General features: G+C 40.7%; 1 protein-coding gene across 1 annotated transcript in view; it reads left to right on the top strand.

The window, feature by feature from the left end:
- The window catches only part of fntb (farnesyltransferase, CAAX box, subunit beta), an 86,235-nt gene extending 71,398 nt beyond the window's left edge, over nt 1-14,837 (top strand). The window contains exons 9-12 of the mRNA XM_072569148.1: nt 739-871; nt 5,763-5,874; nt 9,728-9,842; nt 11,779-14,837. Of these exons, the coding sequence (XP_072425249.1) occupies nt 739-871; nt 5,763-5,874; nt 9,728-9,842; nt 11,779-11,883 (465 nt within the window). The 3' untranslated portion in view covers nt 11,884-14,837. The remainder of the gene's footprint in view (nt 1-738; nt 872-5,762; nt 5,875-9,727; nt 9,843-11,778) is intronic.
- Nucleotides 14,838-15,895: the final 1,058 nt, after the last annotated feature.

Below are 15,895 nucleotides of genomic sequence, written 5' to 3'. Positions count from 1 at the left end.
GCTGATAAGGCTGAAAGTTAGTCACTTCATTACATTGGAAGTGAACTCACTTAACAACAAATAAGATTATTTTTCTTACCATTGTGCAAATATTAATAACTACTTTGTCTTTTTATAAGAAACTGAAGAGATTCCTATTTCTAGTACATGTGTATCAATAAAACATGTTAAGTGATTTTGGAAGTACTGCCAACTAAATATTGGGTAATTATTTGGGAATCTGTTTAAAATAATGTAAACTTCAGGAAAAGCTAAGGTATGAATACAATGGAATAGATTCATAGAGATATACAGCATGGAAACAGACCCTTCGGTCCATGACGACCAGATATCCCAACCCAATCTAGTCCCACCTGCCAGCACCTGGCCTATATCCCTCCAAACCCTTCCTATTCATATACCCATCCAAATGCCTCTTAAATGTTGCAGTTGTACCAGCCTCCCTACATCCTCTGGCAGCTCATTCCATACACTTACCACCCTCTGCATGAAAATGTTGCCCCCTGGGTCTCTTTTATGTCTTTCCCCTCTCACCCTAAACCTATGCCCTCTAGTTCTGGACTCCACAACCCCAGGGAAAAGACTTTGCCTATTTATCCTATCCATGCCCCTCATAATTTTGTAAACCTCTATAAGGTCACCCCTCAGCCTCCGACGCTCCAGGGAAAACAGCGCCAGCCTGTTCAGTCTCTCCCTGTAGCTCAGATGTTCTACACAATATCATTTTGTCTTGTATAGCGCTGGGTGACCAGTCGGCAGATGCGGTTTGAAGGTGGATTTCAAGGTCGGTGCAACAAATTGGTGGATGGTTGTTACTCATTCTGGCAAGCTGGACTCTTACCACTCCTGCATCGTGCATTGCATGCACACGGTGAGTGTAAACGCATCTGGTAAATAATGATTCATTCTTATTATCAAGGCATATACTGTATGCAAATGGATGGAAGGGTTATTAGACAAATATCGAGTTTCAAAAACACCATTTCAAGAGAACATAAGCTTTATTTATTGAAACTTAGAGTAGGCTTGCTGTTATTTTTTAAAGCATTACATATTGGGAGTTTTCTACAGTTCACTGTACAGGTGACCTGGAACAATAATAGTGTTATCATGTTTTAATTGTTTTAGTTGTTGCCACATGAAGCAAGTGAAAACATGTAGGAAGTAAAATTGGTCCTGGGCAGACTTTGGTGAAGGCAGAGGAAAACAAACCATCGCAGAATACCCTGTGGCATCAAGCCCATAGCTAAACTCTTATGTATAGAAAATAAGTTATTCTTAGTAAGCTGGACAAAGGAGAGTTCTTAGAGAAGGATGTTGTGATCACCAGACAAGAGCAGCTGAATAGGATGAGAAAAAAATGCACCACAATATCATTTCCACACACAGACGGACTTGTGGACATTGTCACACGTGAAATAGGAGTAGATATAGGCTATTTGGCTTGTGGCTCTGTTCTGCAGTCCAGTAAAATCATTGTCACATTCCATATTCCAATCTACTCCAACAATGTTTGATTCCCCTGTCCAACAAGAATCTATCCATCTTTGTCTCAAACTGTTTAATGACCTTATTTACAGTGGTAGAGAGTTGCAAAATGTTTCAAAACTTTGAGAGAAAGAAAATCTCTCAATCACTGTTCTAAAAGAGTGACCCTTAATTTTAAAAAGTGAAGCATTTTAAAATTAAGAGGAAATATCCTGTTGCATCCACCTTATCAAGTCCATTCTGGACCTTAAAAATGTGTTGCTGGAAAAGCTCATGCCCGAAACATCGATTCTCCTGTTCCTTGGATGCTGCCTGACCTGCTGCGCTTTTCCAGCAACACATTAAGCTCTGATCCCCAGCATCTGCAGTCCTCACTTTCTCCATTCTGGACCTTTTATACATTTCAATCATGTTGCAACTTGTTCTTCTGAATTCCAAGAGAAACATCCCAGGCATATGCAACCTACATTCATAACTTCACCTGTTCATTCTAGGTATTGTTCTAGTAAGCCACCTCTGAATTGTCTTCCGTGCACATACATGCATCCTTAAATGAGGATGAAAACTGCGCAAAGTATTTGAGTTGTGATCTCACCAATTTCCTGTGTAACTGAAGCATTACATCCTTACTTTTATATTCACTTCCTATCATAAAAAAGGATAGCATTGTATTAGTTGCCTTAATTATTATGTATGTGCATACTAATATTTTTGCAACTCAGTCACTAGAATTTCTTGATCCTTCTGCACCTCGGAAATCTGCGCTGTTCTCCATCTAATACTCTGCTTTTTGTCCACTTACTCAACTGCATCTGTTTCAGTCTGCCGACCTCTTTATGTCTTCACTAATGATGGCACGGTAGCTCAGTGGTTCGCACTGCAGCCTCACAGCACCAGGGACCCGGGTTCGATTCCAGCCTTAGGCAACTATCTGTGTGGAGTTTGCACGTTCTCCCGTGCATTTCCTCCGGGTGCTCCGGTTTCCTCCCACAGTCCAAAGATGTGCAGGCCAGGTGAATTGGCTGTGTTAAATTGCCCATTGTGTTAAGTGCTTTAGTCAGAGGGAAATGGGTCTGGGTGGGTTACTCTTCGGAGGGTCAGTGTGGACTTGTTGGGCCAAATGGCCTGTTTCCACAGTGTGGGAACCTAATATGTAGAGAATCTAATCTGACATAAGTTCCCACCTATCATGGTATCATCTGTGAATTCAGCTGCCATACTCTTTCTCTAATCATTTGTGCCTTTGGTGAGGCCTGCTTTGGTGCTGTGGCAGACCATTAGACATAGGAGCAGAAATTAGGCCATTCAACCCATCGAGTATGCTCCACCATTCAATCATGGCTGAAAGGTTTCTCAACCCCATTCTCCTGCTTTCTCCCTGTAACCTTTGCTCCCCTTGATACTCAAGAACCTGAGTATTGCTGAGTCTTAATTATACTCAATGACCTGCCCTCCACAGCCTTCTGTGGTAGTGAATTCCATAGGTTCACCACTGTCTGGCGAAAGATGTTTCTTCTTATCTCTGTTCTGAAAGGTCTCTTTACTCTAAGGCTGTGCCCTCGGGTCCTAATCTCTCCTACCAATGGAAGCATATACTCTGTCCAGGCCATTCAGTATTCTGTGTGTTTCAATGACAGAGGAACCCTGATTATCTGAAGGTTAGGGGCAAGGAGTATTTCGTTAGGTTATCCGACATTCAATTAACCGAAGTTAGCCATGCATAACATAGTTTAGCCATTTTATAAAGATGGGAGCAGGGGGAGAGAATCTACAGAGGAATCTCGATTATCCAGCATTCGATTATCCAAATTTCAGATTATCCATACAAAATCGCAAGGTCCCGACCTTCGGATAATTTGAAATTTGGATAATCGAATGCCGGATAATCGAGGTTCCTCTGTCGATTTCCCCCCACTCTGTAGTTCTAAACTCCATCGTCTATAAACCCTGAGTCATCAAAAATTCCTCATAGAGTCATAGAGATGTACAGCTCAGAAACAGACCCTTCGGTCCAACCTGTCCATGCTGACCAGATATCCCAACCCAATCTAGTCCCACCTGCCAGCACTTGGCCCATATCCCACCAAACCCTTCCTATTCATACACCCATCCAGGTGTCTTTTAAATGTTGCAATTGTACCAGCCTCCACCACTTCCTCTGGCAGCTCATTCCATACATGTACCACACTCTGCGTGAAATTGTTGCCCCTTAGGTCTCTTTTATATCTTTCCCCTCTCACCCTAAATCTATGCCCTCTAATTCTGGAGTCCCCCACCCCAGTGAAGAGACTTTGTCTATTTATTGTAACCATGCCCCTCATGATTTTATAAACCTCTATAAGGTCACCCCTCAGCCTCCGATGCTCCAGGGAAAACAGCCCCAGCCTATTCAACCTATCCGTATAACTCAAATCCTGCAACCCTGGTAACATCCTTGCAAATCTCTTCTGAACCCTTTCAAGTTTCACAACATCTTTCTGATAGGAAGGAGACCAGAATTGCATGCAATATTCTATCAGTGGCTATCTACCTGCGACTCCACTTTCAAGGAGCTATGAACCTGCTCTCCAAGGTCTCTGGTCAGCTCCCTAGGACCTTAGCATTAAGTATATAAGTCTTGCTAAGACTTGCTTTCCCAAAAAGCAACACCTCACATTAAATTAAACTCCATCTGCCACTTGTTAGCCCATTGGCCCAAATAATCAATATCCCGTTGTGATCTGAGGTAACCTTCTTTGCTGTCCAATGCACCTCCAATTTTGGTGTCATCTGCAAACTTACTAACTGTACCTCTTATGCTCACATCCAAATCATTTATATAAATGATGAAAAGTAGTGGACCCAGCACCAATCCTTGTGGCACTCCACTGGTCACAGGCCTCCAGTCTGAAAAAACAACCCTCCATCACCACCCTCTGTCTTCTACCTTTTGAGCCAGTTCTGTATCCAAATGGCTAGTTCTCCTTGTATTCCATGGGATCTAACCTTGCTAATCAGTCTCCCATAGGGAACCTTGTCGAATGCCTTACTGAAGTCCGTATAGATCACATCTACCGCTCTGCCCTCATCAATCCTCTTTACTTCTTCAAAAAACTCAATCAAGTTTGTGAGACATGATTTCCCACGCACAAAGCCATGTTGACTATCCCTAATCAGTCCTTGCCTTTCCAAATACATGTACATCCTGTCCCTCAGATAGCCTCCAACAACTTGTCCGCCACCAACATCAGGCTCATTGGTCTATAGTTCCCTGGCTTATCCTTACCACCCTTCTTAAACAGTGGTACCACGTTAGCCAATCTCCAGTCTTCCGGTACCTCACCTGTGACTATCGATGATACAAATATGTAGCAACCTAATTCCAGAAATTCAAAATCTGTGCTTCAGGGAGGATTGGCATAGGTTTTCAAAGCCACAGAACTTTGAAGAATCGATTACCACTAGGGAACGTAGTTGATCTTGGAGAATAGTTTGGAGGTGGCACAAGATCAGATGGGGGAGAAAGTAGTCAACAACGAGGCTTCAGATTCTGGTAGGAAGCTGTTTGGTTTGTAGAAAATGGGGGATGTTTTTAAAATTTTGTGTGTTTTAAGCATCGAGGAAGAAAATGGTCAGAGATGATCATTATTAGGAGCATGATAACTAATTTCAACAGCTGGATTATGTTGACATTGGGGTTTTCTCTCTGAATTTATTTGAATGGTGAAGTTATTTCCACTTCCACTAACTTTGTTGCTTTGCCTTGTAATAAGGAGTGGAGGATTTGTTTTTGCTGCAGTGAAGCTGAAGTATTAATGCCATAATGTACACTTCTCCCTGCTCCTTAACTTGCATATTCTCTCTGGATAATATATTTGTCCTTGGACCTTTTTTAAATTTGTGTCTGAGAGTTTCCCCATGGTAGCAATGTGATATTTCCATTCGAGTTTATCAGTATTTCCATAAGTACTTGAGCCAAAGCTGCAAAAGCTTAGTTCAGTATGAGATTGTAGAGGAAGGAGCATTTCATTATTTTGCTGAAGACTGGATTCTCACCATATTCCAGAAGGACAGTCTTCCACGTTCCTTGAATTCACATATATGTTAAGGAATTGAGTTCAGTGGACACAAGAATGTTTATTTGGTTCAAAATATTTGGTGGTTCTTCATTCTTTAATGGACTATGGATATTGCTGGCGTGACTAAAGCTTGTTGTCCATCCTGTCTGCCCTTGAGAATCTCTGATTCTAGTTTCAGGTTGATGTGAACTCCTTATACTATGTAATGCTTTGTAGGGAATGATACTCTCAGTATGACACGCTGGATGTTCCATCAAGGAGCCCTACAAGAGTACATCCTACTTTGCTGTCAGAATTCTACTGGAGGATTGCTGGACAAACCTGGCAAGTGAGTGGTACCTTTTTACTGTGTGCGCAGTATATTGTCACTTGACTTAACACAACTGATGTATGCACTTACCAGTCCTGACTGTTGAAATAAAATACTAATTATAAGTGCATCCTTTATCAATGCATATTTGTTGTGATGTGTTTAAAGTCCTTACTTGACTCTAATATACTATACACTGATAGAACAGGTGCAGGCATGATAGGCTGAATGGCCTTGTGCACTAATAACTGTGATTCTGTGATACTTGAATACATTGTAACATCGGGGACCAAAAAGACAGGGTGCAAAACTGAAAACTTGGTTGGTTGTCAAGGATATAGTTTTAAGAAGCGCTGCGGTGTTTAAATTACTATAAGCGTTTTTTTTGGGTACTTGTTAACAAGTATGACAGACAATCAAAATAAAACATAGGCTGGGGCTGCTTTCCCTGGAGTGTCGGAGGCTGAGGGGTGACCTTTAGAGAGAGGTTTTTTAAATCATAAGGGACATGGAATAGGGTAAATCAACAAGGTCTTTTCCCTGGGGTAGTGAGGGAGGGCCTAGGTTTAGGTTTAGGGTGTGGGGAAAAGATTAGATTAGATTACTTAGTGTGGAAACAAGCCTTTCGGCCCAATGAGTCCACAGTGACCTTCCGAAGAGCAACCCACCCAGATCCATTCCCCTACATTTACCCCTTCACCTAACATTACAGGCAACTTAGCATGGCCAATTCACCTAACTTGCACATTTTTGGAGTGTGGGAGGAAACCGGAGCACCCGGAGGAAACCCACGCAGACACAGGGAGAATGTGCAAACTCCACACAGACTGTCGCCTGAGGCGGGAATTGAACCTGGGTCTCTGGTGCTGTGAGGCAGCAGTGCTAACCACTGTGCCACCGTGCTGCCCACAGTTTAAAAGAGACCTAAGGGGCAACTTTTTCACACAGAGGGTGGTGCGTGTATGGAATGAGCTGCCAGACGGAGTGGTGGAGGCTGGTACAATTATAACATTTTTTAAGAAGCATCGGGACGGGTATATAAATAGGAAGGGTTTAGAGGGATATGGGCCAAGTGCTGACAAATGGGGCTCGATTAATTTGGGATATCTGGTTAGCATGAACAAGTTGGACTGAATGGTCTGTTTCCATGCTATAATTCTCTGACTCTGATTACTTTAACTTTAGTGTATGTAGCAACCAAAATAAATTTGCTCAAATAAGTAAGTTTAAGCCTCACAACCCAACTTAGTGACTACCCAATTTAATGGTGAAATTTAGACATGCTTCCAGGCAACACACTCTACCTCTGGATGTCCAGGGTTCGATCCTTGTACAGTGTGATTCTCTTGGGTTCTGCTACTAAAGAATCCTGAGGTTGAATTCTTACAGGATTTTCTACCTTGTGAAGTCTCTGATGCCAGATAGAGTCAGAGAGATGTACAGCATGGAAACAGACCCTTCTGTCCAATCTGTCCATGCCAACTAGATATCCCAACCCCTTCTAGTCCTACCTGCCAGCACCCGGCCCATGTCCCTACAAACCGTTCCTATTCATATACCCATCCAAATGCCTTGACCACTTCCTCTGGCAGCTTGTTCCATACACGTATCATCCTCTGCATGAAAAGATTGCCCCTTAGGTCTATTTTATATCTTTCCCCTTTCACCCTAAACCTATGCCTTCTACTTCTGGATCCCCTACCCCAGGGAAAAGACTGTCTATTTATCCTATCCATGCCCCTCATGATTTTGTCAACTTCTATAAGGTCACCCCTCAGCCTCCAACACCCCAGGGAAAACAGCCCCAGCCTATTCAACCTCTTCCTGTAGCTCAAATCCTCCAACCCTGGCAACATCCTTGTAAAACGTTTCTGAACCCTTTCAAGTTTCACAGCATCTTTCCGATAGGAAAGAGACCAGAATTGCACACAATATTCCAACAGTGGCCTAACCAATGTCCTGTACAGCCACAACATAACCTCCCAACCTCTGTACTCAAAACTCTGACCAATAAGGGAATCCTTTAGTTCCATTTATTCTTAACATTGATTACATTTCAGGAGTTCAAGTCTGTAGCTTGCCACCTTAATCAAAAGTAGATTTGTTGTTACATTTGTTAACTGTCTGTTTGAAACACAACTTGCCTTGCCGTTAGTCCCTTCATCTCAGAACATTCCTCATGTAAGCAATCTTAATTGTTGTGGTTCTGTTCGCCGAGCTGGGAATTTGTCTTGCAAACGTTTCGTCCCCTGTCTAGGTGACATCCTCAGTGCTTGGGAGCCTCCTGTGAAGTGCTTCTGTGCTGTTTCTTCCAGCATTCATAGTGGCCTGTCTCTGCCGCTTCCGGTTGTCAGTTCGAGCTGTCCGCTGTAGTGGCCGGTATATTGGATCCAGGTCGATGTGTTTGTTGTTAGAGTCTGTGGATGAGTGCCATTCCTCTAGGAATTCCCTGGCTGTTCTCTGTTTGGCTTGCCCTATAATGGTAGTGTTGTCCCAGTCGAATTCATGTTGCTTGTCGTCTGTGTGTGTGGCTACTAAGGATAGCTGGTCGTGTCGTTTCGTGGCTAGTTGGTGTTCGTGTATACGGATCGTTAACTGTCTTCCTGTTTGTCCGATGTAGTGTTTTGTGCAGTCCTTGCATGGGATTTTGTACACTACATTAGTTTTGCTCATGCTGGGTATCGGGTCCTTTGTTCTGGTGAGTTGTTGTCTGAGCGTGGCTGTTGGTTTGTGTGCTGTTATGAGTCCTAGTGGTCGCAGTAGTCTGGCTGTCAGTTCAGAAATGCTCCTGATGTATGGTAGTGTGGCTAGTCCTTTGGGTTGCGGCATGTCCTCGTTCCGTTGTCTCTCCCTTAGGCATCTGTTGATGAAATTGCGAGGGTATCCGTTTTTGGCGAATACTTTGTATAGGTGTTCTTCTTCCTCTTTTTGTAGTTCTGGTTGCCCAATAATCTTAATTGCCCATTTGTCAGAAGGCAGCAAGTTACCAAGCACTCGTTACCTCCTCTCTCCCAGGAAACAGTTTATGTTTTTTCCAGGTTAATTGGCATGTTGGTTTTAATTCTGTTGAAATAGTTTCTCCTTGACATTTTAATCTCAGGAAACCGTTTATTCCAGAAAGAGTTGATGATGATTCTTTTAATCCCTGAACAGTTACTAAAGTTCCGAAGTTTACACTATCACGCTGTGGATTACTTTGCTACTAAAGTATAAACAAAAATTGCCATATTAGATCTGTTTTTCATCAAGAATGATGTAAGGTGCTTCATTAGAGAATGGTGTTTCCAGCGGTGAGATTGTCTCTTAAATGTTTAGGGTTACTTCAGCATCACTCTGATTGTGACTAATTCCCTTTTGGTTTCATAAAGTTTTTTCCAATGTGACCTAAGCAGCAAGTTTTCCCTCAGCTTGAATATTGTGCTGGGATTCTGTTTTGAGTCAGAGTTTAGCTGATTGCAGGTTTGGTTGGTGTCCAAGATGTGCAAGTAAGGGAACTATTTTACATAATGGGGAATTGGAAAAAGCAAGCTAACTGCAGTTTGTAGTAACCTGCAGTAAAGCAAACCAGTTCCATTATTGGTTAGCTTCAGACTAACAACTGTATAATCTCAAGAAATGGATGTTGGTCACTATATGGTATAGTCTGCCACTTTCTTGTAGTATTGACCAGTGCATAAGCACCGTGGCCACCTTCACTGTTATTTAATTTGTGATTGTTCAGATCATTCAATGGATTGAGCAAAGAAACTTTGTGGCTTGAGAAATTAAATGTGGTTCATTTACATACCAGCTTTCATGGACAAATAATCTGACTCCATATGTAGATGGTATTGAACCTCATCATATATATATGTATATATTTTGTCTGCAGGTCAAGGGATTTTTACCATACCTGCTATTGCCTAAGTGGTCTTTCAGTGGCACAGCACTTCGGCAGTGGAGAACTTCTACACGAAGTTATTGTTGGCGAAATAAACAATCGGCTGGTAAGCATTATTCAAAACGTACACATGAATTTACAAAATAGAATAGACTATTCAGCCCCCTCATGTCTACTCTGTAATTCCATATAATCATGGTTGATCCATTTGTGTTCTGAATTCCATGTTTCCATCACCCCCAATAATTAATTCCCTGTCTAACAAGAATCTACCCATCTCTATGTTTTAAAATGTTCAATGATCTCACCCACACTGCCTCCTGAGCAGTGAGCTCCAAAGTAGCACACTGGGGTGAAAAGGAAAGACTGCTCACCTCTGTCTTGACAGAGTATCTTTGAATTTTAAAGTATTGTGGCCTAGTTCTGGACTCACAAAAGGAAACATCCTTTCCATATTCACTTTTTCAAGACTGTTCAGGATCTTATACACTTCAGTCATATACTGATTATATTGAAATATGTAAGATTCTTATGGGTTTTGATATGGTAGATGTTGAGAGGGCTCTTCTTTTGGGAGAGTCTAGGATGAGAGGGCATAAACTTGGAGTGAGGCGTTTTCAGTTAAGAGACAGGTGCAGAGGTTAGTGAATTTGTGAAATTCTTTACCACAGAGTCTTGTCGAGACTGTGTCATTAAGTATACCCAAGGCCGATACGTTTCTAATCACTAAGGGAGTTGAGGATTATGGGATAAGGCAGGAAAGTGGAGTTGGAGGAATTCCCAAATTGAGCATGACCTCATTGAGTCTGCTCATCCATTCACTGGGTTGAATTGCTTACTTCTGCCCCTATGTGATCCCTAACTCTTCTAAACTCTAGTTCAAACAAGCCCAGCCCTGTCCAACCCACCCTCAGAAGACAACCCACATGAGAACTAGGAGCAGAAGTAGGCAATTCTTGAGCCTGCTCTGTCATTTAATACAACGATAGCTGACCTCATCTCAGTCTTAACTGCAATTTCCTGCCTGCTCCCCACAATCCTTTAAAAATCTATCTCTTCTTTAAATGTATTCAGTGCCCCAGCTTCTACCACATAGAGCTTTTCTATTCAATGCCTTCATAATAAAGACTAGCTGCCATAAGTGTTCTTGATTGTGTTTGTACCTGCAAACTAACTCATTCACTAGAACACCTAAATCCCTTTACAGTATACCTTGGAATTCCACAGTTGTTCTCCAATTAAGTAATTCTGTGTTTTATTCTTCCTATTAAAGGGAACAACTTCACATTTTCTCATATTATACTTCATCTGCCAGATGTTTGCACACTCAACCCATCTATATCCACCTGCAATTTCCCTTTTTTGTCTTCATAGCATATTTGCCTATCTATATTGGCATCATCTCTAATTTAGCAAAAATACCTGATCTCTCTATCCAACTAAATCTAATTCTAAACTGGGGCTCACCACAGATGCCTGCAGGACTCCACTTATCACATCCTGCCAATCACTTCTGCATCCTTTCTGTTCTCTGCCAGGCAGCTAATCCTCTGTCGTTTCAAAAGTATCTGATTGTCTGCAATGGCAAAAGAACCGAGACATGTAATTCTGTAGATAATAATTCTACAGGTGTTAACACTTTTTAAGTCTTCCAGATTATTCCAATATGTTGATCATTAACATCTTTTCATTCTTCTTTGCATTTGTCTCTTTTTTTAAACACTTTCCAAGTGATCTATATTTCAAAAGTATAAAATTGTTAGATTGGAGTAAATAGGAGCATTTTGTCCATCTGCTATTCAGTGAGATTGAGGATGATCTGATTGTGCCCTTAATTCTATTTGCCTGCTTGTGCCCCAATGACTCTCGACTGTTTGACAATGAAACATCAGAGTAATTGAGCCTTGAACACCCGGCCTCCATTTCTGTCTGTGGAAGAGAATTCTAAAGACAAATAACTGACTCTTTGCAGTTTCATGTACATTTACGTATGTAGGTTAAAAATGGAAATATATACTCTGATATTTCTTTTCCTTCAACAGGAACCAATCCATCCTGTATACAACATTAGTCCTGAAAAAGTAGCACAAGCTGTTATGCACTTCCTCAAGCTACCAGTACCACAGATGAAAAGCAATTCAAATTAAATTCATTATGTATTCAAAGTAACTAACTTTCCAAGTACAAATTGTGTAACCTGAGCGCAAAGAATTGTGGTTTACAAAGTAAAATGATTCACTTGAAGCAGGGACTAGTATCAAGTTATTTGCTTCTGACAACAACAAGCCATTGGCACTGCCTATACTGTGACTGACTAGTCTATGTTCAGCAACTTGCTCCTCAATGCTGGAGAAAGTGTGGTATCTTTAAGTGTTCTTAGTTTCATAACTGAATTCCTCAGTAAAACCGAATAGGATTAGTGCAAGTATAGCACTGTGCTTTATATTGGCTTCAGAAATAATTTATCACAGTTGCAATAAAAATAATCTTTTCAAGCATTCCATTTTGTCTGAATGAATTTTCATTGTTTCATAAGAGTTTATTGTGCTTTTCTTTTTCTATATAAAGGATTACGTTGCTTATTGGATGACCAAAGAATTGTTGAATGCCCTAGACTTAAGTTGAGCAGTTTGTTGTATGTTTTGCAAACTTGTCATAATAAAATGTGTTTAACTGAGAAGGTTCATCATACCTAATGGATGAAAATCATGCCTGGAAACGCAAATGATCAATGGGATAAAAATAGAAAGGCCTGTAGAATGTCAGCAGTAGGAATGGCATCTGTGGAGAGAAAAACATATTTAATAGTTTGTGTGCAAGAATCATACTGAACTTGAAACATTAACTGATTCTTTCTCTGCAGATCTGCTGACTTTCTCCAGCACTTGTTTTAGTTTCAGATTTCCAACATTTGTAGTACTTTGCTTTTAAAGTAATAGTACATTTAAAAAAAACTTTGTCTTCATGTTTTCAACATTTTAATCAACTTGTTCAGATATGTTATGATACAGTTTGACTTGAACCTTGGACTTCTGACTCTGAGCTAGGGACACTACCATTTCACCACAAGAATCTCTTCCTCTTGTCTTTTATGCTGTAATATGACCCAGCACTGCTTAATGACAGACAAATGTAAGAGACAGGTTTTAGGCTTGCTGAGTGTCTCACAGCTGTATCACCTGGTCCTGTTCTGCCAACCCTGCAACTGCACATTGTAAAACATAGAAGTCTCAAAACATTTTTGAGAATTGCACTTGACGGTCTGAGGTTTCAAACCAGCTGTTTTACTGGAACTTCAATCACTGATTCTCAGTCAGTCAGGAATATGAATGGTCCCAATTCCATCCATGTCATGACTGGAGTCACTTCGGTATGCATGTAGCCTGCCTTGTTGGCCAATGGAAAGATCTTGCAGTGCAAAGATTGATTTTTCTAATTGCAGTTGGCAATATATGTACAAAATGAATAAAGTTGCTTCTCTTCACAATGGATCTGTTGTGAAATAACATTGACAGATAAGTGCCTAAGCTTCACTTGGTGCCTCTCTCTACATTTTTCTCTGTGATTGCAATACTCCTGAGCCCACATCAGAGGGTATACTAACTGTTGCATTAAGACTACTTCTGTAAAGCTTTTTTTAAAGTAACTTAGCAGTTTGATTGCAGGTATAAATATTGAACTTCTTATGTGGCTATGACCAAGAGTTAACCCCATCATGTTAGTAATTTTAAAAATGAGTAATACTCTCTGTGGTTTATCTGAAAATTAATGTTTGGATTGCTTGCCATCAAAATTAAACTTGCTCCAGGTTGTAAATAATTATTTTCCATGTGCATTCTTTGTTTTAATGTGGAAATGTTGAAATGTGGCAAGTGATGTTCCAAATGGATTAGTTTAAATGAAACCTCTGCAAGGACATTGTAATTTTGACTATCTTCTATCAAATTTATTGTGTGAACTTGTCTGTTACAGCACATAGGTGTGCAATTTTTATACCTATTTCGCTTGTTTAAAAATTAAAAATCACCTTTGTTTTGAATTTCTAATCTTGCTTCTGCATGTTTACATCTTGCTGTTTGTATCTGAGGGGGTGAACCAGTTTTGCTTTTAACACCAACTGCAAATTGGACAAAGATTAGCACAACACAAGCATCTGTGCTAGAAAAATGTACCTTTTATTTAAATATGCAGCTATTCACACCTTGTCCACATCTGGCATACGTTAATAAAATATTCTGATGTTTTGCTTTGTGCAGTGATATGTATTGGCCTGGATTTTGCAGTTCAGTGTTAAATGCAGAAATCCAGATGTTGCTGTCAGTGCTTCCCAGCTAGTCCAGATTGTGCCTATGTAGTTCCTACCAATGAAATCATCATAAATCACTTAAATTGCTGTGAATGTCGGAAATCTCAAATAAAATCGGTGTGGGAAATATTCAGTATATCTGCAGCATTTATGGAAGAAAAAACGTTGACATTTCATCAGAGCTCTGCACTTTCATTTTTTTTGTGTTACACCATTTTGCTGTAAAATTCCTTGACAAATGTTGCAACTTGCTGAATAAGGTACAACTTATTTTGAAACAGTACACTAAGTTCATAATTAATGTAACAACTTCTCTGAAAATCTAATTTTGTTTATGAAATCTCAAATGTGTACAGTGATATATTTGAAAGGTTTTTAATTGTTTTGAGGTTTATGATCCTTCCTATCCCTTAATCACCGTAAGACACAATCCTTATTTTAATCTCTGTAAAGTGATTAACAAATGAAGGATATTCAGTACATTTTATTTCCTGACTCTCATCAGTGAAAACTCTTCAATTGGTTTGTTTATGCAGCCTATTTGATGTTACTAATATTACTGGGTAATGGTGATTGTCAGTAGTTGACAGCAGAATCCAGTTATGTTCGGCAAGTTGGGCATATTACAGAGTCTTTTAACACATGACCATTATCTTGAGAGAGGTTAGTTTGTTCAGCAAATTGACAAAATTTCTCTGTTTTGCAGTTGGATTTTAAATTGAACGTAAGCAGAAATACAGATCAATTTTATATTTGCAGTAATTAAAATAAATGTTTCTACAACTTCTATTTATACCTTTGATCTCTAGTCGTCATGTTATTTTGCCAAAGTAGGGCAATTGCCTCAATAAGCCATTATGCAAACCTAATACTGGAGTTCTAGTTAGATTAGATTACTTAGTGTGGAAACAGGCCCTTCGGCCCAACAAGTCCACACCAACCTGCCACCCACCCACCCAGACTCATTCACCTACGTTTACCCCATCACCTAACACTATGGGTAATTCAGCATGGCCAATCCACCTAACCTGGTGGACTGTGGGAGGAAACCGGAGCACTCAGAGGAAACCCACGCAGACACGGGAGAATGTGCAAACTCCACATAGTCACATGGGGAGAATGCAAACTCCACACATTGACATGGGTGAACATCTTGATGGCTGGGTGGGGAGGTGGATTGTAGACTTTGGGGGAGGGATGTTGATAAGGATCCACTAAGAGGGGCGTGTTATACTTTGTGCCTGAAGACGGAACAAAATGGCTTTCCAAGCTGTCTCCCAAGTTGTGAATTCTCTCTCACCATCTCTCAGCCTGTAAATTGAAGCCAGGTAGAAAGTGTCCAGTTAAGGCCCTCCACTGGGGAAAGGGTGGGCAGCACAGGCCTCCCTCATCCCATAATCACTTTACCAACTGGATTGCAGCAGTTTAACAAAGCAGATCACTACCAACATTTCAAGGACAACTATGAATAGGCAATAAATGCTGGCCCAGCCAGTGATTCACACATTCCACATGTGATGAAAAACAATGCAAACTTCCTGACTGCTTCAGGTAGAAAGAAATGGCAAATTTTATTGCAGTCAGATTAGTGTTAAAAAGAAATCAGCCCAGTTAGTCCTCAGCAGCATACACTGATTTTGCTTCTAGGTGCATGAACCTCCAAGGTCTGTGTACAGCAGCAATTTTGGAACCATAAGTCAATGCTGCGATTGTCCGAAAGCCACCTAAATTTAATGGCTCCCTGCCTATTAATCTAGTCCCATTTGCCAGCACTTGGCTCACATCCCTCTAAACCCTTCCTATTCAGCTACCCATCCGGGGGCCTTTTTAAATGTTAATGGTTCCAGCCTCCA

Source organism: Chiloscyllium punctatum, chromosome 4 (genome assembly GCF_047496795.1).
Source record: "Chiloscyllium punctatum isolate Juve2018m chromosome 4, sChiPun1.3, whole genome shotgun sequence".
Classification (NCBI taxonomy): Eukaryota; Metazoa; Chordata; class Chondrichthyes; order Orectolobiformes; family Hemiscylliidae; genus Chiloscyllium; species Chiloscyllium punctatum.
Note: the sequence above shows the minus strand (reverse complement) of the source record. Positions and strands in the feature narration are given on the sequence as shown.